The sequence below is a fragment of the Onychomys torridus genome, chromosome 15 (genome assembly GCF_903995425.1).
Source record: "Onychomys torridus chromosome 15, mOncTor1.1, whole genome shotgun sequence".
NCBI lineage: Eukaryota > Metazoa > Chordata > Mammalia > Rodentia > Cricetidae > Onychomys > Onychomys torridus.
The window spans coordinates 51983674-52007172 of record NC_050457.1 but is presented as its reverse complement, the minus strand read 5'-3'; the positions used below and the strand labels follow the sequence as shown (position 1 = coordinate 52007172).

The 23499-nt window shown below is 44.7% G+C and overlaps 1 protein-coding gene across 3 annotated transcripts in view; it reads right to left on the bottom strand.

Moving 5' to 3' along the window:
- Nucleotides 1–23484, bottom strand: part of Drosha (drosha ribonuclease III) — a 115864-nt gene extending 92380 nt beyond the window's left edge. For 2 of the 3 annotated variants that reach the window (XM_036206998.1, XM_036206999.1), the window contains exons 1-9: nt 23329–23484; nt 22102–22202; nt 19486–19551; nt 15537–16361; nt 14675–14767; nt 9831–9941; nt 9369–9600; nt 4698–4839; nt 1803–1957 (exon numbers count right to left, since the gene is read on the bottom strand). In XM_036206998.1, the coding sequence (XP_036062891.1) occupies nt 1803–1957; nt 4698–4839; nt 9369–9600; nt 9831–9941; nt 14675–14767; nt 15537–16361; nt 19486–19502 (1575 nt within the window). In that variant the 5' untranslated portion in view covers nt 19503–19551; nt 22102–22202; nt 23329–23484. The remainder of the gene's footprint in view (nt 1–1802; nt 1958–4697; nt 4840–9368; nt 9601–9830; nt 9942–14674; nt 14768–15536; nt 16362–19485; nt 19552–22101; nt 22203–23328) is intronic. The other variant, XM_036207001.1, reaches the window with a different exon arrangement.
- Between the last annotated feature and the right edge of the window lie 15 nt (nt 23485–23499).

Genomic DNA, 23499 nt, shown 5'->3' with positions numbered 1-23499 from the left:
GGGATTTACAATTCATTGTACCCAATTAAAATATAAATGAAAATATCGCAATAGACTTTGGCAACAAATAGTAAAGTTAAACTCTTTAGCCTTTTGGGAAATCTAACGCTCCTGCAAGTACAGCAGAAAGATAGCATTACTATCTAAATGACAGTGCTAGGATATTATCTGAAGGAACAGCTGGAAAACAAGAGGCTGTCTAATGTTCCATTGATAATCACAGCTCACACACACACACACACACACACACACACACATACACACACACACCTGTGACAGTCCTAGCTCCCAGACAGCAGACAAACAACCTCCATTCTTGCCTTCCCCGGGGTCTATGCTCCCACATGGACCCCTTCACAAGGCTCCAGTATCGAGACCAAGTACAGTACACAGAACAGTGAAACAACGAGCCTGGAGCCCTACGGCCGAACAGGACAGTAACACACAGGAAGCAAGGCTGATACCTCTTGACTGAGAACAACCTGGTGAAAAAGACCAGCTATGGAGAAAACGTTCTCCTCCGTCTGAATAGAAAGGAAACTGTTAAATGTGGTAGCACCTGTTAGGAATGGCAGCACTCAAGAGGCTGAGGCAGCAGAGTCACAAGTTCAAGACCAGCCTGGACTATCCATAAAAATACGGTGTAAAATACACTGATATTTTTGCAAATGTTTCTACTCAATTCCAGGGCATCACAAAGTACATTGTTCCCAGTCATTTTAACTATATAAGACCCTCTTCAAAAGACAAAACCTGAAATATGGCTCCACATTTAAGAACACCGGCTGCTCTCCCAGAGGACCCGGGTCCAATCCCCAGCATCTATATGGTGGCCCACAACCAAACAGACCTCCAGTTGCAGAGGATCCAATGCCCTTTTCTGGCCTCCAAGAGCACAAGGAATGCACGTGGTACACAGACAGACATGCACACAAATACCCATACACTCAACATAAGACAAAATAATAATAATAAAATTTTTAAAGAGCTTTTAAAATAGCTGTTATCTAACAAGAATCAGAAGAGAATTCCAATTAATACTGAATGACATGGACTTATTCAAACTATAACTGGTAAATTATCATACAGAACAAGTAGGGACAGTCTTACTATTTGCAACCAATTCATATTCATAGAAGACACATGTTTATAAGGACTGGGTATTTGTAAGCACAAATCTGTTATAAAGATACCGTTTTTAGAGCCAAGTCTGTGGTACAAGCCTATAACCTAGCAATCAAGAAGCCAAAAGTACATCGTGCGAGCCTGTCTCAACAACAAATACATATTTATAGACATTGAGGGGTTTTTTTTTTTATCAAATATTACATCAAAACAAAATAATAATCAAAACATTTTAAGTGTTCTAGCTGTGATGTCATTAGCTCTCATGCTTAACCAGGAAGAGAATTTACAAAAACTCAAGATTGTTAGCAATAAGACAAATGCTACTGGATAGAATGACTCAGTGCACTAGTTAGCAGGAAGATGCCTTCCAGGTGAACTGCTTTGCAAAGACCCACACGCTCTTACCCTCACCCCCCCACTCCTCTTCTCCACTGCAGGTTTAACAGCACTGCTATCCCGCTCCCAACACGGAACTTACAAATGCCATCAATGTGATTCAAGGAGCAGCTGTTCTGGGCTCACACTTGGCGGCTGAACTCTGAAAAATGGCACACAAGCCCTGGGAGAAAAAGTCCCATTTCTACACCAGCCAACATGCATCTTCTCAGCCCTGAGTCGTCAATGTGATGTGTGGGTTTGCAACCTTCGGAGCAAAAGCATAAAAAAGCTCGCACCTGGCCCGGGTCGTTGTACCAGAGTTCATCGTGAAGCCGGTCAGGGTGAGCCTTTTTGCGTTTAATCTCGGCGATGACATCGAACACCTCAGAGTCCGAGCTGCTAGAGCAGGTGCTCTCCTCTTCGGACTCACACTCAGATTCGCTGGAACTCTCTAGAAGAAGGCGGGAGAGAACACAGTAGACGCTCGTGAACTTAACAGAAGGTTCTGCAAAGCCTTTCAAATGCCCGAAACCTTTAAAGGGAGGGGCAGCTGGGATCACTGTTCACTGCTCCAGTAAATTTTTGAGGGGTTACCTGACACCAAACACTGCTAAGCAATGCCATGAAAACAGGTTCATAATACTAAGGCATAATCTAGCTGGGGAAACAAAGGAAATACTTTTATAAAGAAAATGGGAATCATGACGAATATCAAACAAAAATAACACAGTCATAGTGATTTCACACTTTAAAAGAGGTATCAACTCAATAAAGAGCCGGTCCACGGTGAGCCAGAAAGGTCAGTGGCAAGTTCACAGAGGGGCACTTGTGACTCGGACACTGGGCAGAAGGAGACCGATGGAAGGATGAGCAGGAATGAGGAGGGCCAGGTAGTCAGGGATGGAGACAAGACTGGGGTGGACCCTGAGTGCAGCAGAACAGTATTGGGAGGGAAGCACCCCACATGTGAGACTCCAGGCTATACATGACAGCAACATGGAAGATTTTATACTTTTTTCTCTTGATAGTAGCAATTAAAGACAGAGTCCTTTCTGAGTGTGGCAGTTCACACTTGTATCCCCAGTAGAAGCAGGAGTGTCAAGATTCAAGGCCTGGTGGATCTCTGTGAGTTCGAGGCCAGCCTGGTCTACAGAGCGAGATCCAGGACAGGCACCAGGCACCAAAACTACACAGAGAAACCCTGACTCAAAAAAAAAAAAAAAAAAAAAAGAAGAAGAAGCAAAGAAATTACTATTTGGGGGCTGGAGAGATGGCTCAGAGGTTAAGAGCACTGGCTGCTCTTTCAGAGGTCCTGAGTTCAATTCCCAGCAACCACATTGTGGCTCACAACCATCTGTAATGAGATCTGGTGCCCTCTTCTAGCCTGCAGGTATATATGCAGGCAGAACACTGCATACATAATTAATAAATAAATGAATGAATGAATGAATGAATGAATAAACAAATAAATAAAAGAGTTCAAGGCCAGCCTCAACCACACAGTGAATTTCAAACCAGGTGACTGAGACTGTCTCAAAGAACAAAGAGAGAAAGACAGAGAGAGACAAGATTTTAGTCCTAGAAAGTAACTGCGTGAAAGCAGAGAGAGATTACGATGTGTGAATCAGGCCACAAAAGAAAGACAAATACTACATGATTCCACTGAGGTGGAGGATTTGAAGTCATCAAATTCAGAGACAGAATGTGCTGGCGGTGGGAGACTGCATTGTTGCTTAATGTGGACAGTTCAGTTTTCCAGGATGAAGAGTTCTGCAGACCAGTTGCTGGCAATACACATGTACTTAATAACACCAAACGAGTTGATTTCAATGGTTAAGACGGTAAACCTCGTGTTGTGTTTTATTACAGCTTGGAAAAAGAAAGTAGCTGCAGAATAACAAAACCCAGCATCACAACGTGATCCCCATGGACAATGCTGTCAGTCCCATTTTACAACGGGAAGACTGAGTGAGACACACAGACTTGTGTCTCAAATCTTCTGCCAAAATCACTTCACTGTGGTAGCCCATCTAGGGTTCCTGGTGGCTTTATCCACCAGATCTGCATAAAGAGGATAAGTGGACCATGGGCCTGAGTACCAGGTGTTTGAAAGAGTCTACATTTAGCTGTATCTCACAGGGGGGAGGTCTTTTGCTCCTCACCTTGGCATTGTAATAAAAAGCTCTTTGGAATAAAGTTCAGGGCTGGTGGGTTTGGACCCAGGCTCTCCCAAGGCTATCCTGTGTTTTCTGTCTGTCTCTCTCCTCTATACTTCTATCTACAAATCCTAATTTCTCTCTGCTCAAAAGTACTCTGGGGGAATAAGAGGGAGCTGTTCTCCCTCACTTCGTAAGTAAGGAGCATAGGATTCTGAGCCAGGCCACTTGGCTTCTGAGGCTATGATTTCATCACTACTGTATGACATGAGACAAAATGAATGTGGGCGAGTGAGAGCCAGACAGAGGAGGTAACAGCATATGGAATGTCTCGGGATCACTTCTCCACCTCCTGGAGTAAAGTGTAGTAACATCTGTGCATGGCATTCGGTTAGGGGCCAAGGACACAAAGTGGCAAAAAGCATTTCTATCCTCAAAGATGATACCATCAGCGCACACCTTATAGCCTGTAATTCTAGCACTTTGGAAGCTGAAGCAGGAGGACCACCATCAGTTCAAGTCTGGCTTGGGCAAGAGATTAAATTTAGGGCTACCAGAACTACAGAATGAGAGCCTGTCTCACAAAACTGGAGTGGAGAATCTCACCGTCTACTTTGAAACTCAGAACTTGCACTTAAGAAACAGACATCTCTGAGCAGGTAAAAGCCTTCACACAGGGCTGATGCTTCCTCATCAGACAAGGAGCACCCAGCAACGGAGAGAGCCAAGAAGTCCATCTCCCCATTTAAGGGTTCAGTCACAGACTCCTGCTTTTAGAGGGGTGCTGAAATACAATCCTTTCGGATTCTAAGGCTAGACAACTCTGTAAGGGATAGACTTGTTAGCCCACCCTACAGAATGAGTCCTTACATATCCTGGAGCGTAACTGAGAAAATAAGACCATGTATTTGCTGACTATACCTAAGAAAGATAGGATGAAAAGGAAAGTGTTTCAAGTTGGGGGTCTGAAGGCTACTCCCCAAAAGGCCAGCATTGAGCAGTAACAACGGCGCAGTCTTGGGCTCCTCCACTCACCTAAATCTTCATCTAGCTTCGTCTTTGGAGGCTCCCATGGAGGCCGAGCGGCTTTGGCCTTCTGTTGCCGGTTCCCCAGCTCTTCCTCAAATTTGTCATATAAGTCACGGAGCCTACTTGTTCCAACGACAGTAGAATCTCCCTATTCAAAGGAAAGGAGCAATGTGAGAAGCCATATTAGTGATCGCCATACTAAGAACCTTCGACTACAACACGCCATTTTTAAAGCCCCGATGCAATCAGTATGTTAAAAGGAAAACGCCACACAGCGGTGGTGAGCCTCTGAGCCAAAGACACACTGCTAGCCTGGCAGTTCGGGTGAATGGCCTTCACCAACACACAGCAGCACAGGAACTATTTGCCGATGCCCACTAGGTGTGACATTAAAAAATACCATGGCCCTTGGAGCAAAAAGAAAGTCCCCTCCTGTCCTTCCTGCCACAAGCACACCTAACGAGCACAGGGCTTCTAAAACACAGTCCAATGTGGTGGTATTGTGTTCCCCAAAATATTGTGCACCCTACTAAATTTATCTGGGGTCAGAGAACAGACAGCCACTAGATACAGAGCCACAAATGGTGGCTAGAAAATGGGTCAGAGCAAGCTAGAGCAGAAGCTGGGCGGTGGTGGTGCACGCCTTTAATCCCAGCACTTGGGAGGCAGAGCTAGGCAGATCTCTGTGTGTTCAAGGACACAGCCAATGTCTAAACGCCATTAATCCCAGGGAGTAACGGCAGAAAGAGAAAGATATACAAGGTGTGAAGACCAGAAACTAGAAGCATTTGGCTGGTTAAGCTTTTAGGTTTTGGAGCAGCACAGTTCAGCTGAGATTCATGTGGATGAGGACTCAGAAGCTTCCAGTCTGAGGAAACAAGACCAGCTGAGTAACTGGCGAGGTGAGGTAGTTGTGGTTTGTTCTGCTTCTCTGATCTTCCAGCATTCACCCCAATAACTGGCCTTGGGTTTGATTTTTTTTTTTCCCTGCCAGAGCTAAGGACTGAACCCAGGGCTACCACTGAGCTAAATCCATTAATAAGACTTTTAAGATTCCTACTACAGTCCAAGAGGAAGTCCTCTGCAGCTACCCACTCTCCTTCCAGAAGGTAAAATCCCTCTAAACACCCAGACTGTTTGAACTAATAACCTCAAAATGTAAAAAGCAGACACCTTTCATATATAAAAATAAAACTAAGGCAAATCAATTATCTGCCCCTCGGAAGAGGAAGTGACTGCTTCTCCTCAGCCCCTCCTCACTCCCATACCTGTTGCTGCCTGACAGCTCTGGCATTCTTACCACCTTCTCTGTGTACTTTGTCTCTAACTGATGCCTTGGAGGGCAGAGGAGGGTGACAGGGTTACAGACAGCTGTGAACCGCCACATGAGTGCTGGGATCGGACCTGGATCCTCTGTATGAGCACCCGGTGCTTTTAACCACAAGGCCGTCTCTCTAGCTCCCTTTTCTTACATCGTTAAAGGTAGATTGCTAGAAGGGAAGCTGCTCAGACACCTGCAGTCTGGCATTTGCCCTGGAATCTTATTGGCAAGTCTGGCAGAGAAGGTGGTAAGAATGTCAGAGCCGTCATGGCAGAGTCCTCGGAATGAGGAGAAATACGCACGGCTACCAAGGGTGAGGAACCCACAGGAACCACGCTAAGCAATGAAACCAGAACCTCTGCTCAATAGCCACAAAGAACAAAACAGTTTAAAGAATGAGAAAACATTTTCTCTAGCACTCCAGAAACAACATCTTACCCTTCTGACACCTTGATTTAGCCAATGAGGTCCAAGCTTAACTTCTGGGCCCTAGAACTACGAGATGATAAACACTTGCTTTGGAAGCCACCCAGCTTATAAAGCTTTGTTATGGCAGAAATGGAAAACACAATCCATGGCACAACTCTGGCAGAGACGAAAGGGGAACCTGGGCAAGGCCCATGCCCTGTGTTCCCTGTATGCAGACATAGCTAAGAATGCAATGCCTACCCAGTACAATTCCAGAACCGTGGAGGATTCGAGACAACCTCAAATGCCCACGTCTTCCCTCTACACACCTTCTTGTAAGAAAACTAAACCCGACTCACTCAAGTATCAGTATTTTTCCGAAGCCAGCCTCGCTAACAGAACACTGACTTCCTGCCGCAGATACTGTACCGCTAATTAGGACACTGGAAACATGGAATAAAATGTCAGCGCCATGAAAGTGCTCAGCACACGCACTTCCCTTTGCTACATAACAGGAACTAGCTGACTTAAAAGCCTGCTCCAATTTATCAAGTATCATACCACTATCATGGAGTCCTCAAACCGTTTCCTTCCGAAAACAAGGACATCTTTCAAGTTCCCCACAGAGAAGAGTCCCAATAGAAGGAACTGACCGTCCAAAACCAATGCATACATATTCAGTAGAAGCTGTATTTCAGGGCCAGCAAGATGGCTTGGCGGGTAGAGGCACGTGCTGCCGAGCCTGACAACCTGAGTTCAATCCCATAACCTTCCTGGTGGATAAAGGGAACCAACTCCCCCACTGTCCTGTGATCACACACACACACACACACACACACACACACACACACACACACACACACACACACACACACACACACACACACAAAAATAAATAAATGTTTAAAAAACTGTACGTCAGAGTTGGGGTTTTAATCTTTTCCTGTATGGTCCCCTCTTGAGATGCTGAGCAGTAACTGTGAGATGTTCCTTTCAGGCAGCCATGCCAATGACAAGATACAACCCATATTCTACTTCATACTATGTTGCCAGGATTTCTTGGACACACATTTCAAAACTTTCCATGAACTACTCAAACTCTTTTTTTTTTTTTTTTTGTTTTTTCGAGACAGGGTTTCTCTGTGTAGCTTTGCGCCTTTCCTGGAACTCGCTTTGTAGCCCAGGCTGGCCTCGAACTCACAGAGATCCACCTGACTCTGCCTCCCAAGTGCTGGGATTACAGGCATGCGCCACCACCGCCCGGCATTACTCAATACTTTATAAGACAACAGAAGATGATTTTTGTCCAACTACAGAGTAGAACCTAAGTGCTCCGAGCACACTTACGGCAGAGTAGGGTTACTATGACATTTGGTAGGTGTATTAAATATATCTTGGACTGGGGTTGGAGAGAATGGCTCAATGGTTAAGAGCACTGACTGCTCTTCCAAAGGGCCCAGGTTTAATTCCCAGAACCCACATGGCAGCTCACAACTGTCTGTAACTCCAATTCCAGGAGACCCAACAACCATGACAAAATGCCAATGCACATAAAATGAGAGAAATTAAAAAAAAATCTTGGACATAAGACATTTTCAACTTACAATGGTGTGACTGAGATGTAGCCCTGTCGTAAGTCAAGGAGCATCTCTGTTTTCACAGAACCCCAAACAGTAGAACCCCATCTTACCTAACCTCATGCACTAAATCTCACATGGCCAACTTCTTGGGCCCTAAACCTATAGGACTCACTCATTTCACTACTGAACCTTGAATCAAGTATTTGATAGGAACCTAATTTATAATGAATGGGGTTGACACAATCCTGACAGGGAAGAAAAGGAAACAAGAAAGAGGATGAAAGAAAATACAGTGAAGATGAAGGAAAATGAAGAGAGTCAGTGTGTGGAGGGCTGAGGCCACCACAGCAACGGCAGTGCCCATGGCTGAGACCTACAGGAGCGCATCCCAAGGACTACGTACATGGAGTCCCCTCTAAGGCACAGGAAAGGGGACAGAATGGCTTCCCTCCCCAAATCAACCAAGATATGCTGGAAACTTATACACCTCAAAATGAAACCCAAATCCTTTACCTCCCATTTCGGGAAACACACACATACACACGCACACGCACACGCACACGCACACCACCACAGACTAGTTGTAGGTTAGGTTACAAAAATACCAGTATTAAGATCATTAGCTTCACAGAATGCAGAATCCTTATGTAGGTACTAGACTCTTAGCCTTTAGCCTTTGGTGTATTTCTCTGCAATAGTGATTCTCACCTTGGGGTGATCCCCTCAGGGAACGCTGTGGTTTGAATGAGAGATGCCCCCCATAGGCTCAGGTAGAAACACTTGGTCCTTAAACAAGTGCTGCTGTTTGAGGAAGTTACAGAACCTTTAAGAGGTGCAGACTAGCTAGAGGAGTATGTCTCTGGGGGTAGGCTTTGAATGTTTACACCCTCACACTGCCTCCAGCTCTTGCTCTTCACTTCCTACGTGCCCGGAGATGTGATCTCTTTCTACACCACACCATCCTGGGGCACCCAATCTTGTCTGGTCTCAGAAGACAGGCAGGCAGGGATCTGGTTAGTACTGACTGCCTGTCCTCAGGTTCTTGCTCCAGCCAGCTGCTGCCTCTGGAACCACAAGCCAAATAAATACCTTTCTCCTTTAAGCTGTTTCTGGTTGTGATATTTTACCACGGCATCAGAAAACTAACTGATACCGGGAGCCGATGGCACATTTGAAGACAGCTTTGGTTCTCACCACTGGCGGAGGGTGCTACTAGGACCAATCAGGACCTACAGTGCTGCTTACACAGTATAACATATAGGCAACAACATAATACACAGGCGACGCCCACAAAGAATTATCTGCAAAGGCCACCAGGGCTGCGCTAGCTGAAAAACCCTAGTGGACACGGACTCTGCCCAGACCTACCACCTGATCCATGGGGTCGCTGGAGTAATAGCTTTCTGAATGTGTACAGCGAATCCACACAGGTTTGAGCAGCTCCTCCTCCTCCTCCTCGTTTCTGTCAGGGGGAGCCTCCTCCGACTCCTTTTCCTTGATGGAAGTGTAGTTCTTCTCTCTGCCAGAACTCTGGTTATCACTCCATCTGTCTTTCTCCTCCTCCCAGCGAGCTCTCTTCTTCTCCCTGCTTGGAGAACGACTTCAAAAGAGGGGTGTGCGGGTGAAGAGCTGGTTATTAAAAATAATGTTCCATCAACCCAGCTAGCTGGTGCACTTTCCACCTACATGCCAGTGCCAGGCCAATGCCAGGCCAATGCACCATACAACTTTCACTAAATCAGTGATTCCCAAATGCCAGCCTGCTAGCATCAGAATCACCTGGTCTGCTTAAAAATACAAATTCCCAGGCCCTACCCCAGATTTACTTACTGATTCGCAATCTCCGGGGGTGGGGCCCAAGAATCTGTATTTTTAATACTCTCCCCAGGTGATTCTGGTGCGCATCCGGCGGGTTCAGGAGTAACTGGTAAACCATAGCTCCTAGAAAAAAAAGATACTTAGAAAATATTTGGAAACTGTTGGGAGCCGTGCAGCCTAGTCTCGGATCAGCACATGTCTACCTGTCTAATGGTTTCCTCAGGGCAAGGCACCTGTGGAAACAGACTCTCCCTCGGCAAGGACCAGCAGTCCACGGGACAGTGTAGGAATTTGCAAACTTCATGCAGCTTGTAGGCCCTTTTCTCTCTCATTATATTGGTGATTCTCTGGGCGGTTTTTAGTTTTACTGTATCAGTCACACATGCAACAGCTGTAATTTCCCCTGGAAGTTCTGTTCCTTTCAAATATTTTTCCCTAAGATTCAGTAGGCAGCTAATGTTTCTTAAATCTCTTACCTGTGATTACTAACTACAACTCCGAATCCTGGACACTTTTCTGACTCAACAGATAGGTATATATGAGAAAATATTTGTAACATTTAACCATCTCACAGTTCTGGAGAGGAGAGGAAGGCGTGCATACACAGAATAGGGAAAAAGCCTCAGGGATACACATAGTGCCAACTGTTGAGAGTAAGTTCCCTGGACACTAAGCATAGAACCATTGGTAGGATCTGGTATGCTCCAAGAGAGAAAAATATAGTAAAAATGTGAAATGGATAGATCCATCTTTCCATCTTTCCCATACATAGGAGCTTATATCTATGCGGGAGAAATGAGATGGGTAAAGAGTGCCTTGTCAAAGCCTGCCTTTTACAGAAGATTGAGACACAGGACCCTCTTGTAGAAAAAGGAACTGTATAAAAATATATCTTGCAGACATGAAAGAATTGTCTGGGTTTGAATACTGTCCTTAAAGCTTTGTGCCATGTCTATTACTTTTTAACTTTATAACCACAAGTAGCTGCCAGCTGACATATGGGCTGCGAGAGCAGGATGTGTCTGGCTCAATATTTAGAGAAGCCTGCAAAAATGCTGAACTCTGTGTCTAGAATAATATGGAGGGGGCGGGAAGGTGTGTTGGGGAAGCATAAAGGGGAACAATGGGGGCTTTCATAATGATCACAATGTATTCCTTAAATTATGATGTATCTCTTAAAGTCAAAAATAAAAGCCGATAATACAGCTGTTCATGTAACCCTGGTTAAAAAAAAAAAAAAAAAAAAAAACAAAAACAAAACTCTGTTTAAATATCAATAAAGACAGCCTGAGCTATTGGGGCCACGTGGGTGCAATCCACTTGGTGCTCAAAGATTCCCCTTCCCCACCTCAGAACCTGAACCCTAGCCAAGGCTGGACCCCGGCAGGAAATCTCTACTTATGGACAATATCATCAATGAAGAAACTAGTTTTGAATCTTTCACATACTATTTAAGCTTCCTAAAAATGCATGCAGCCTGACAATCTGAGTGAAGCAACACTCACTCTTACCCTCATAAAGACAGCCTTGAGTATTGCTGCTCAATCAAGACTGTGCCTAATTTTGACCCTCAAAATAGTCATATCAACTTAGCTAATCAAGAAGGTAAGAAATCTACTATCCTTGAATTCTTGGAGCTTAAAATGCATGAAGATTAAGTCTATGGATGTACTTGGAGGCAAAAAAAAAAAATCTAGAGTAGATTCTAACTTAAGCCTATTAAATTTAGACAGAACCTAAAAAATCCTTCAAAAAGACAGCTAATAAGAATAGCCACATTGTTAAATCAGTGGTCAGCCCCACTGTCCACTAATAAAGTTACTACTACCCAAGAAAGCTGAGACAGGCATGGTGGCTCATGGCTGTCATCTCAGCACTTGGGAGGCAAAGATGGGAAGACTGTTGTAAATTCTAGACCTCCTTGATACACAGTGAGCTCCATGCCAGCCTGTGAACAGATCTGAGACCCTGCCTCAAAAATTTCTGTAACTTCTAAACACACATATTACAGCATGCATCATTAGTTTTGTTACCAAAAACCAAAAAGCTCTAGTCAAAATAAAAAAAATGGGTTCATGAGATTGTTGTGGATTATCATAACCATGTAAAGCTATGTTACATTGGCTTATGTTGCAGAATATAATTTTAACAGTGTAAAGGTGTGTTATATTTGTTTCTGCAGCCTTCGTTAATGATGTAAAAATGTGTTACATTTCTTTATGCTGCATTTGTTTAATGATGTAAAGATGTGTTGCTGTATCACCTTGCCTGCCTAAGGCACCTGATTGGTCTAATAAAAAGCTGACCGGTCAATAGCTAGGCAGAAGAGGGGTAGGCGGGGCTGTTGGGCAGAGAGAATAAGTAGGAGGAGGAATCTAGGCTGGAAAGAAGAAAAGAAGAGAGGAGAGAAAAAGGGGCTGGGGAGATGGCTCAGCAGTTAGGAGCATTTGCTGCTCTTGCAGAGGATCTGGGTTCAGTTTCCAGCAGCCACATGATGGTTTATAACCATCTCCAGTTCCAGGAGATCTGTTCCCCTTCTGACCTCTGCAGACACTATGCACACATACGATGCACATACATACATGTATGCAAAACATTTACATGAAATAAAATGAATATATCTAACAAAAAATTTAAAAAAAAAAAAAAAAAGGGAGAATGAGGGAGTAAGAGAGGAAGATGCTGAGGGCTAGCCAGGCAGCAGGCACAGAGTAGAACACACAGAAAAAAGGTAAAAAGCCCCAAGGAAAAACATAGATGAAGAGAAACAGGATAATTTAAGTTAAAGGAAAAAAAAAAAGGCCAGAAACTAGCCTAAGCTAAGGCCAAGTACTCGTCTGTCTGTGTGTCATGATCTGGGAGCTGGCTGGTGGCCCAGAAAAAAAGCCTGGTACATGAGATGATGCCACAACTAAAGACACTGATTGTCTGACAAGTAGAATCCCCAGATCCTACAGGACAAAAGGAGAGGAGCCCTTCCAAACAGTCTCCTGACCTCTCCACACACGTTGGCACACTCACACATGAACGCACACGCACGCACGTTTTCAGTCTTGTCTCCATAACCTAGCACCAATTTAAGCTACCACCGAAAACACTTGCAAGTTCCCATCTCCGCACATCTCATCAAAACAGTTTTGAAATCTTTGCCATTCTGATGAAGTAAATTAATTCACAATTACTAACTAAATCTTATCTGGTAAATGCACACATGTATATGATGCATTCTGATTACCTCCTCCCTCTCTTAGAAAACCTATGGAGTGCTCCATGAATTTACATGTCCTTCTTGCACAGGGGCCGTAATCTCTGTAACACTCCAATTCGTTTGGCATCTGAGCTGCTGAAGCAAGCAGACTTGGTATCACCAATGACATGACAACAGCTCATGTCACTTCCTTTGTGAACATTCTGGCCATAATGTTATTGCCCCAGACTGAACTCCTTTTCTTGTCTTTCTTCACGTCCCCCCACTCACAATAAAGAAACTGGAGATGGAGGTTTGCCACAGGATGAGAACCACTGCTCTGGACCATCAGACTCACTTCTGCTGAAGACTGGTACAGAAGCCTTCACGGCTGATTTCCTGACATCCCCGGCTGACTTTCTCAGAGCAGCTCTCTACACTAAGTCCCTCGCATATGCTCTTCTCGCTTCCCTACAGTCCTGGTTACCTGCTCTACTTCAGACATCGGTCAGATTTCTCTGTGTCTACTCCATCCTTGATCTTTCACTGCTGGCCTCCTCAAAGTTGACTCCTCCTGTGTCAGCCTCCCAAATGTGGGGACAATTCATTGTGAGCCACGGCACTCAGCTTCTGAAATCGTATTTTCTGCTTTTCCTACTATCTGTGGAAGTCTGAATGTAATTTCTATACTCTCACAGGGATTGGCACTATTAGGAGGTGTGTCTTTGGAGTGGATATGGCCTTGTTGGAGGAAGCATGTCGCTGTGGGGGCAGGCTCTGAGGTTTCTTATGCTCAGGATACCACCCCGTGTCTCAGTCAACTTCCTGTTACCTTCCAGTCAAGATGTGTACAGCACCATGACTGCCTGTACACTGCCAGACTCCCTGCCATGATGATAATGGACTGACCCTCTGAACTGTAAACCACCACTTCAATGAACTGTTTTCCTTTATAAGGGCTGCCATGGTCATGGTGCCTCTTCACAGCAATAGAAACCCTAACTAAAATACTACCTATTTCTAAAGTCAAGTGCTCACATAATTATATAGTTACCACTCATTTGGTAATTATTTTAGGGTTGGTTCTAAGTGTTTTAATGTGTATTATTTCCATGACGCTTCACCAGTCAATAAGGAAAATATAACTACTCTTATTTTACATTAAGGAATTGTGGCTTAGAAAGGTTGGATAACTTCATAATAAGCTAAGGGGATTAATACCCAACCTCCACTCTGTCCGACTCCAGGACCATGATATAAGACCACAGGTTTAAACACAGAAATGATGCTTTAAACTGTAGTGATCACAATCGTGGCGTCTGTTTGCTAAAGTGGGCAAAAACTGAACACTTTGCTCTTCTTTTTCTGAAACAAGTAAATTTAAGAACATAATTATGAATCATTTTTTAAAAATCTAGACTTATTAGTCCATAGCTTTATAGCACTGTGGATGGATGTATACATACATATATACAGAGATACATACATACACACATACACACATACACACACACTTTCTAATTTGGTGACAATTAAGATCTTCATCAAATTCCATAATAATGCTGGGCTTCTGGTTTCCAGGCCCCCCGGCCAGAGCTGAAATGAAGACTTGGCAGACAGCAGCGCACAAAGAGAAAGCGGAATTCTGAGGGCTCCTAGACCTGCTTACCTTCCAGACCTCTTATACTCTTTTTTGTAGGACCTTTCCGGAGATGGCGACCTGCGGCTGTCCCGATGCCTGTGTCTCTCTCGTTCCCGCTCTCTTAGAGGAAGTAACACACAGAGCTGTTTTCAGCAAAGACTCACACCACCATCTCTGCACTCAACCTTCCCGTGCCTAAGAAAATTCTAGGTGCTACCCCTACTCCACCTCCTCGTTTTACTGGAAGGACAGCTTCTCTACGCAGACAGCTTTCCAGGTCCTCACTAGCACGAAGCGCTAACAGAAGTCTACCTAAATCTTCTTAAGACCTAATGACCTAACCCTACGGCAAAAGCATTCAAGGACTCCCTTACCATTTCTAGAAAACTCTATTTACTTAACAAATAAATCCTGACTAAAACTCAGATAGCCAAGATTAGAACAAAAGTAATTTTGTTTTGTAGACCTGGCTGGCCTCAAACACACAGACATTCGTGTGCCTCTGCCTTCCGAGTGCTGGGATTGAGAATGTATGTATCACCACCACCCAACATACATTCTGTTTTTCTTTACAATTAATTTCCTTCTTCTCAGTCTAATTGTCATTAAAAAAAAAAAAAAATCAACGTACATGCCGAGTGATGGTGGCAGTGGTGGTGGCACACTTATTTAATCCCAGCACTCTGTAGGCAGAAGCAGACGGATCTCTGAGTTCCAGGCCAGCCTGGTCTACTGAACAAGTTCCAGGACAGCCAGGGCTACACAAAGAAACCCAGTCTCAAAGAACCACACAAAAGAAGTTCACAGGTTTTTGCGGGTCTACAGGCAGATCGCAGCTGGCCGTCCTGGCCTCTGTGGCTTTATTAACGCACTCTCCGTGGGGGTGTACCTGCTCCTGTCGTGGCTGCGGTGACGAGACGACGATCGCCCCCGCTCATACTCCGACCGGTAGCGGCTATCCAGTCTTCTCCTTTCAGGGCTGCGGCCTCGCTCCCGGCGCTCCGGAGACCGATGCCTCTCACCTCGCCCATGACTGTGATCCCGGTGCCGGTGGTCATCATAGTGCCTTTCTGGGGACCGCCTCTCACTCTGAGCCTTGGGGAGTGGGTACGGAGGGAGATGTCTAAAATGAGGGCTACTGCTATTATTAGCACTGGGCGGAAAAGAACCAGAGCTGTTCTGGAAACTGTTGAAGTTGGGAGGCGGGAAACTGTGCGAGTATCCAGGAGGGTACTGATAATTAACCTGCTGGGGCATGACCGGAGGGGGTGGGGGGTGAGGCATGGAAGGCGGGGGTACCATGTAGGGGTAACTGCCTTGTCCGGAAGGTGTTCCAGAGACTGGTGGGTTATTAGGGCAAGGCATTGGAGGGGGCATGGGTGGAAAACAGGGAGGAGCTGGGAAAGGGTGTCTCATCTGGTGGTTGGGGAAAGGGGGCCTAACTGGGCAGGGTGGGACAGGGCCTTGGGCTGACGGTGGCATGGGTGGAGGGAAGGGTACAAAGTCCGGTCGTGGAGGCATATAATTGGAAGCTTGAGAGTTCGAGTATGTGGTGGAAGGGGTACTTGGAGGTTCATATTGATATTGCGCAGGAGGCTGCTGAGGATGAAGAAGTCTCAGATTTTGGGGCCTGAAAGCTGGTGCTGAGGGTCTGGCTCCATGTCCTCCTCGTCCTCGGGGACACCCTCGTCCCGGGTGGAACGACATTCTGTGACTTTTTAGAGAAAAAGAAAAGAGAAATCAAAACATGGGCCTCACCATGACCCACATCATGAAAAGAGAGAAATGACTCCTCCAAGTTGTCCTGTGACATGCACACATGCACACACAAAATAAACGGAATTTTAAAGCCATTTTGTTAAAAAAAACCTCATGGGATGCAGGCAGTGGTGGCACACACCTTTATTCCCAGCCCTCAGGAGGCAGAGGCAGGAGGATCTCTAAATTCATGCCAGCCTGGTCTACAAGAATGAGTTCTAGGACAGTTAGGGCTACACAGAGAAGCCTTGTCTTAAAAAAAAGAAAAGAAAAAAAAAAAGCCTCATGGAATAGGGAGAATATGAGGACCTGAGTTCGAGCCCCAGAATAAATAAAAAACCAAACATGGTGAATGTGCTTGTAATCCCAGAGCTGAGAGACAGGCGGATTCCCGAGGGCCCCTGGCCAGTCATACAGTGAGAGAACCTATCTCAAAAGATCAAGTGGGTGGCACCCGAGGAAAGAAATGGCACCCAAGGATTGTCCTCTGCGTGCATCTATGTGGACCCACACGCATCCCTCCGTAAACAAGGTTTCCCAGACACGAGACTGCCCTGCTGAGCGCTGTGGTGGTTTGCATGAAAATGCCCTACCCACATTTGTGGCGCTATTGGAAGTGTGGCCTTGCTGGAGAAAGTGTGTCACAGAGGGTTCAGAACAGATGCCATACCAACTTACGAAACCCATCTGCACCCATCCCCAATTTCCTGCTCCTAGCAAAGCTTATCTTACTACAAGCACCTGGAGCCCCATCTCCAAAAACTCAGGGACCACTGCTCTCCACCCACCACTTCCCACCTTTCCCTACCACCACACCCTAGACACCAGCACTTGAGTGTCCAGTCTACTCAACATAAAATACTTGCCTTGGCCTCCGCTTCTCCCTCAACTATGCATTTTCTCCTCTTCCTCACATTTGAACTTCCTGAAAATGCTACTATAGACTAAACATTTTTGCTTCCTCAAAATTCTTATATTCCTATGTGGTGATTACATGTAGGAAGGGCCTCAAGGAAGTAACCAGGATTAAAGTAATCACAGGTGTTTATTTATTTAATTAAGTCATAAGTGTGGTGGTTTGGATGAGAATGTCCCCCATATGTTCATATATTTGAATGCTTAGTCCTCAGTTAGTGGAACTGATTGGGAAGGGTTAGGAGGTGTGGCCTTGTTAAAGGAGTAGTGTCACTGAGGGTGGGCTTTGAGGTTTCAAAAGCCCACACCAGGCCCAGAGTCAGTCTCTGTCTCTCTCTCTCTCCTTGCCTCCCTGCCTGTGGTTCAGCCTGCCTGTCAGCCACCACATTTTCTGCCATGATGATCATGGACTAACCCTCTGAAACACTAAGCAAGCTCCCAACCAAATGTTTTCGCTTACAAGAATTGTCTTATTTATGGTGTCTCTTCACAGCTGGGTGTTCTAATAATGGGATTAGTACTCTTATGAAAAAGGAAGAGAGACAACCCTGTCTCTACCTGGTGAGGGATGATATAGCAAGAAAGCCACCTGAACACCAGACAGTAATCTTCACCATGAAAGCACCCCTGAAACCTGACCATGCTGGCACCTGACAAATGCGTACATTCCTCCTTTAATACCCAAGCAGGATTAGTGCCAGGACCTTTATCTCTAGTTGCTGAAAAACAAAATGCTCAACTCCCTTCCCAACAAATACCATTTGTTGGGCATCAATGCATATACAAGGTAATCAATTATCCTGAAAACTTTTTCTCCCTTACCCCGTTTAACTAAAACTTTATTTTTAAACTGACATCATGTATGTGTCACTACACCTTAATAAATAAGGCTTTGTTTTGTTTTCTTGAGATATGGTCTCATTCTGCAACCCTGGCTTGCCTGAAACTCAATACAGAGCAGGTTAGATTGGAAGTCACAGAGATCAGCCCACCTCTGCCTCCCAAGTGCTGGGATTAAAGGCGTGTACCAACAATAGTTTTTAAAAAATAAAATTCCTGCCAGGCGGTGGTGGCGCACACCTGTAATCCCAGCACTCGGGAGGCAGAGGCAGGCGGATCTCTGTGAGTTCAAGGCCAGCCTGGTCTACAGAGCTAGTCCAGGACAGGCTCCAAAGCTACAAAGAAACCCTGTCTTAAAAAACCAAAAATAAAATAAAATAAAATTCCTATCTTTTTTTGTTTGTTTGTTTGTAAATACTCCCTGAGTACTTCCTTACTTAACTACAATTATATTCCTGCTGAACTTTCAACAGCCTTATCACCACACGTAAGTCTTCTGTGGTGGACATTCTTGGTTGTCAACTTGACTACATCTGGAACCAAAACTCAAAAATGGACGCCATGCTTGTGAGATTTTTGCTTAATTTGACATAAGAAGATCCACTTCTGATCCAGATCTTTGAGGTAGGAAGACAGATCTGTAATCCAGATATAATGTGGATCACACCTTCTGCTAGAAGTCTATATAAGGACATGGAAGGAGGAAGCTTTTGCTCTTGGCCTGCTTGTCCTCACCTTGCTATCAAGCCCATTCCTCCACTGGCATTAGAGCCATTTCTTCAGGATCCCAGCATACACTGAAGACCAGCTGAGACATCCAGCCTTGTGGGCTGAGCAACTACTGATTCTTGGACTTTTCATTCACAGCCAGCCCGTGTTGGATGATTACTTGGACATCGGTCTGTAAGTCATTCTAATAAATCTTTCTGTATATACCAATTCATTCCATAAATTCTTTAACTCTAGAGAACATCAGCTAACACGTCTTCCTTAGATTTCCTGCTCTTAAAATATTCGATGCTGCTTCTTAGCAGGTCTTACAAGCATCACATAGTCCACCAACTAATTATGTAATTCTACCTTCAATGCCTACTTGCAGTCAAGAACTGCAAGCTTAATCAGGGGACGGCTCTAGGATGTTTCACTAATGTCCCTGGTCTGGTTCTTAGCCCTACACACAAACCTCTAATGTGCTATGACCATAGATTAAAGAATGAACACAGTCCGGCCCTTCCCCTCTATCGGAAACCTTCCCACCCTCTTGCCCACTACCTACCCTCTCTTCTTTAGTCTTCCCGAACTGCCATTTCCAGCATACCACTTACCATGTATTGCCTTGCATGGTGATGTATCCTCTAGATACGCTACATCTTCCACTCAGAATGTATACTCTACAAGACAGAAAGAATATTTAAACATGTTTTCAAAACTGCCAGTGCTATAAAATAAAGTTTTTTTGCTTGTTTGTTTACAATTATCTTAATAATTTTAAACCCTCAGCTGCTGCTGCTGGTGGTGGTGGTGGTGGTGGTGGTGGTGGTGGTACACGCCTTTAATCCAAATACTTGGGAAGTAGAGCCAGAGTTCAAAGCCAGCCTGCCTGGTCTACAGAGCAAGATCCAGGACAGGCACTAAAACAACACTACACAGAGAAACCCGGTCTCAAAAAACTAAAAAAAAAAAAAAAAAAAATTTTAAACCCTCAAAAATGCTTAGCCTATTAACAAAATCAGGAACAACTATCTTCAACTTTCCAAGCAAATTTCGAGCTGTCCTCATTAGTTGTACTAACTCAAAACTAACTACTGAACTGGCCAAAAGCACAGCTACCTCCCATCTCTAGTTTAGTAAAAGACTGAAGGAAAGATTTTCTCCGTCACTCACAAACACGTTTCCCTCCACTGTAATATAAAGTAGGCATAAATCCAACCCCAAAATCACAGTGAAACCTGCACTCAAATTCAAATATACCCACAACCTTCCTAACACAAGTTACAATTCTTTACTTTCATTCTCCACTCTTCCCACAGAAGAACACTGTCAACATAAATAACTTTTGAAATATTTGAACTTTGGCAAAAAGCTTTAAAAAACATGCACAAATACTAAATGCAAAAAGCTTTAATGTAGAAACATCTTTCTAGGGGCCAAGAACAGCTCAGCAGTTAATAGCACCTGCGACTCTTGGAGAGTTTAGTTCCCAGCACCAATGTTGGGTGGCTCACAATCACCAGGAGATACCACGCCCTCTCCTGGCCTCTGGAACACCTGCACACATGTATACAGACAAATATGTAGACCATTGAAATTGAGACAATAAAGAAGACACAAACTGAGGGAATGCTGGAAATAGAAGCCTGACTAAATGAACAGAAACTACAGAAGCAAGCATAACCTCCGAATGCAAGAGATGGAACAGAGAATCTCTGACACTGAAGACACAATAGAGAAAATAGATTTGTCAGTCAAAGAAAACACTAATGCCAAAAGTAGTAACATAAAACGTCCAAGAAATTTGGGACACCATGAAAAGACCAAACCTAAGAATAACAGGGATAGGAGAAGGAAAAGAATACCAACTCAAAGGCACAGAAAATATATTCAACAAAATCATAGAAGAAAACTTTCCTAACATAAAGAAATACCTATGAAGATTCAAGAAGCTTACAGAACACCAAATAGACTGGACCCCACCCCCCAAAAAATCCCCTCACCAAATATGTAGACTAGTGGTTCTCAACCTTCATAATGTAGACTTTTAATACAGTTCTTCGTGTTGTGGTGACCCTCAACCAGAATATTATTTTGATGACCCAAAGGAGTCACAACCCATAGATTGAGAGCCACTGATGTGATGGTTACTCTTGGTTGTCAACATAACTATTCCGGGTGCACATCTGTGAGGGATTTATGCTTAATTTGAAGTGGGGAGGGGATCTTCTTCTAATCCAGATCTTTGAAGTGGAAGACATACCATTAATCCAGACCTGTAATCTAAATCTAATCTAGACCATACCTTCTGCTGTAAGCCTATATAACTTTTGCTCTTTGCCTGCTTGTTCCTGCCTCGTTAGCAAGTGCATTCCTTCACTGGCATTACAGCCCTACTTCTTCAGGACTCCAGCATACACTGAAGACCAGCTGAAACATCCAGCCTCGAGGACTGAGCAACTACTGGATGCTTCGACTAATAAATCCCCTCCTTTTTTTTTTTTTTTTTTTTTTTTTGTTTTTCGAGACAGGATTTCTCCTTGTAGTTTTGGTGCCTGTCCTGAATCTTGCTCTGTAAACCAGGCTGGCCTTGAACTCATAGAGATCTACCTGCCTCTGCCACCCAGGGATTAAAGGCATGTGCCACCACCACCTGGCATAAATCCCCTTTCTATAAATGTAGTTCTTTAACTCTAGAGAACTCTGACTAATACACACACACACACACACACACACACACACACACACACACAGGAACATATAGATACACATTTACAAAATTAAATTTTTAAAAAATACTTGTCTTTATCAAAATGACAGAGTAAAAAAAATTACAAATAACTTGAGCTCTATCAATTACTGTTTAATAAACACAGCTACCAAATAATATGATTAATGATTAGTCCTCATTCCAACACTCTCATGATTAAACTTGGGATCCAAAGAGCCAACAGAATTGAGCACAAACTCCATGCTCAGCATTTGAAGCTCTAAAGTACGGAAACCCAACCTCTCCCGGGCTTATCATTCTACTTCCTTCTCCACAAAGACCCTCTCAGCCCATACTTTCCCTGCCCGTTAACAAACCAAGCACTTGTCCACTGAATTCCTACCCATCCACCAACCTCTTCCTGAACCTCATTTGAGACTCATTCCTGATTTCCTGGGGGAATGGAATCTCATCCCTTCTAGACTGCCTCGTTTATGCCCACTTCTCTTACAGCACTTACCAGCAACTGCCTGTGGCAGCCATGGGTGCCCATGTTGAGCAATGTTACTAGATCCTTGAAACCCTGGGTTCATTCAGTCATTTCTGCATCCGTCACAGCTTCTGCACGAAACAAATGGCAGGCAGGTATTAATTTACTTTCTGTCTCTGTGTCACTAAGTTTGCATTTCCCTTCTTCTCCCCACAAATTTGCATTATTGAAACCACCCAGGAAGCAGACATTTTCACTGATTCATGCATCATTTACTGAGTCAATCAATACACGTGAGGCACTGTCCCAAACTCTGTAGACTCAAAGATGAACATGGCACACACAAGCCTTCAGGGCTCACCACACACAAGCCTTCAGGGCTCAAAGATCTCAAAACCCATATACAAATGTTATAGTAGTAGTAGTAGTAGTAATAAAATAATAATAATAATAATAATAATAATAATAATAATAATAAACCCGACACCACAAAAAGAAAAATGCAACGTGATTAAAAACGAGAAAATAGCCGGGCAGTGGTGGCGCTCGCCTTTAATCCCAGCACTCGGGAGGCAGAGGCAGGCGGATCACTGTGAGTTCAAGGCCAGCCTGGGCTAGAGAGTGAGTTCCAGGACAGGCTCCAAAGCTACACAGAGAAACCCTGTCTTGAAAAACAAAAACAAACAACAACAACAAAAACAAAAAAAAAACAATGTAAAGACTCCAAGAATGTAACTCAAGTCAATGAATTCAATGTAAATGAAAAATGCCTATTCCTGGGCTGTCATTTGAAAGCAGGGAAACGGAGGGAGCTCTTATGAACAGTGGATGACTAGTCCAGGAACGTCAATCGAACACACAGAGTTGCAAGGTGTGACTACAAGTCACTGAGACTCCGCACTTTGCCACGGTTGGACCCTGAAGCCCGGCCTCCGCCTGGTGGATGCTCAATTGCACGTTCTCTGGTTTGCATCTCCCGCCAGCCCGCGAGGGAAGCGCGGGACTCCGGGACTCGCCTCCCGGCGGCCCTGGGCCTGGACCATGACTTGTGCTCCACAAATAGATGAAAGGCACCCCAGCCCGCTTCTGCATATCTGCGGGATCTGCTCCTAGGGTCGCTCTTTCGCCCTCGGCGGCAGATCTGCACCGAAGCTGCCAGACCCAACTCCCAGGATCATTTCGCTCCGCCCTGGACTCCATTGAAATCCCGACCCTCGATACTCGCTCTCCAAACACCCGCCAAGCGCCCCCATTTACCTTCAGAGAGTCCCCGGGTCGCCGCCGGAACCAAGCCCGGTTACTACAACAGCCTCCACGGCAAAGGCGCCGCCCGCGCCTCCGGAACAGGAAACCCCGGGAATTAAAATGCAAACCTGAAAAAGCTGAGCCTAGGGAGGGAAAACTCTCCGGAGAGCGTCGCGGCCCCTT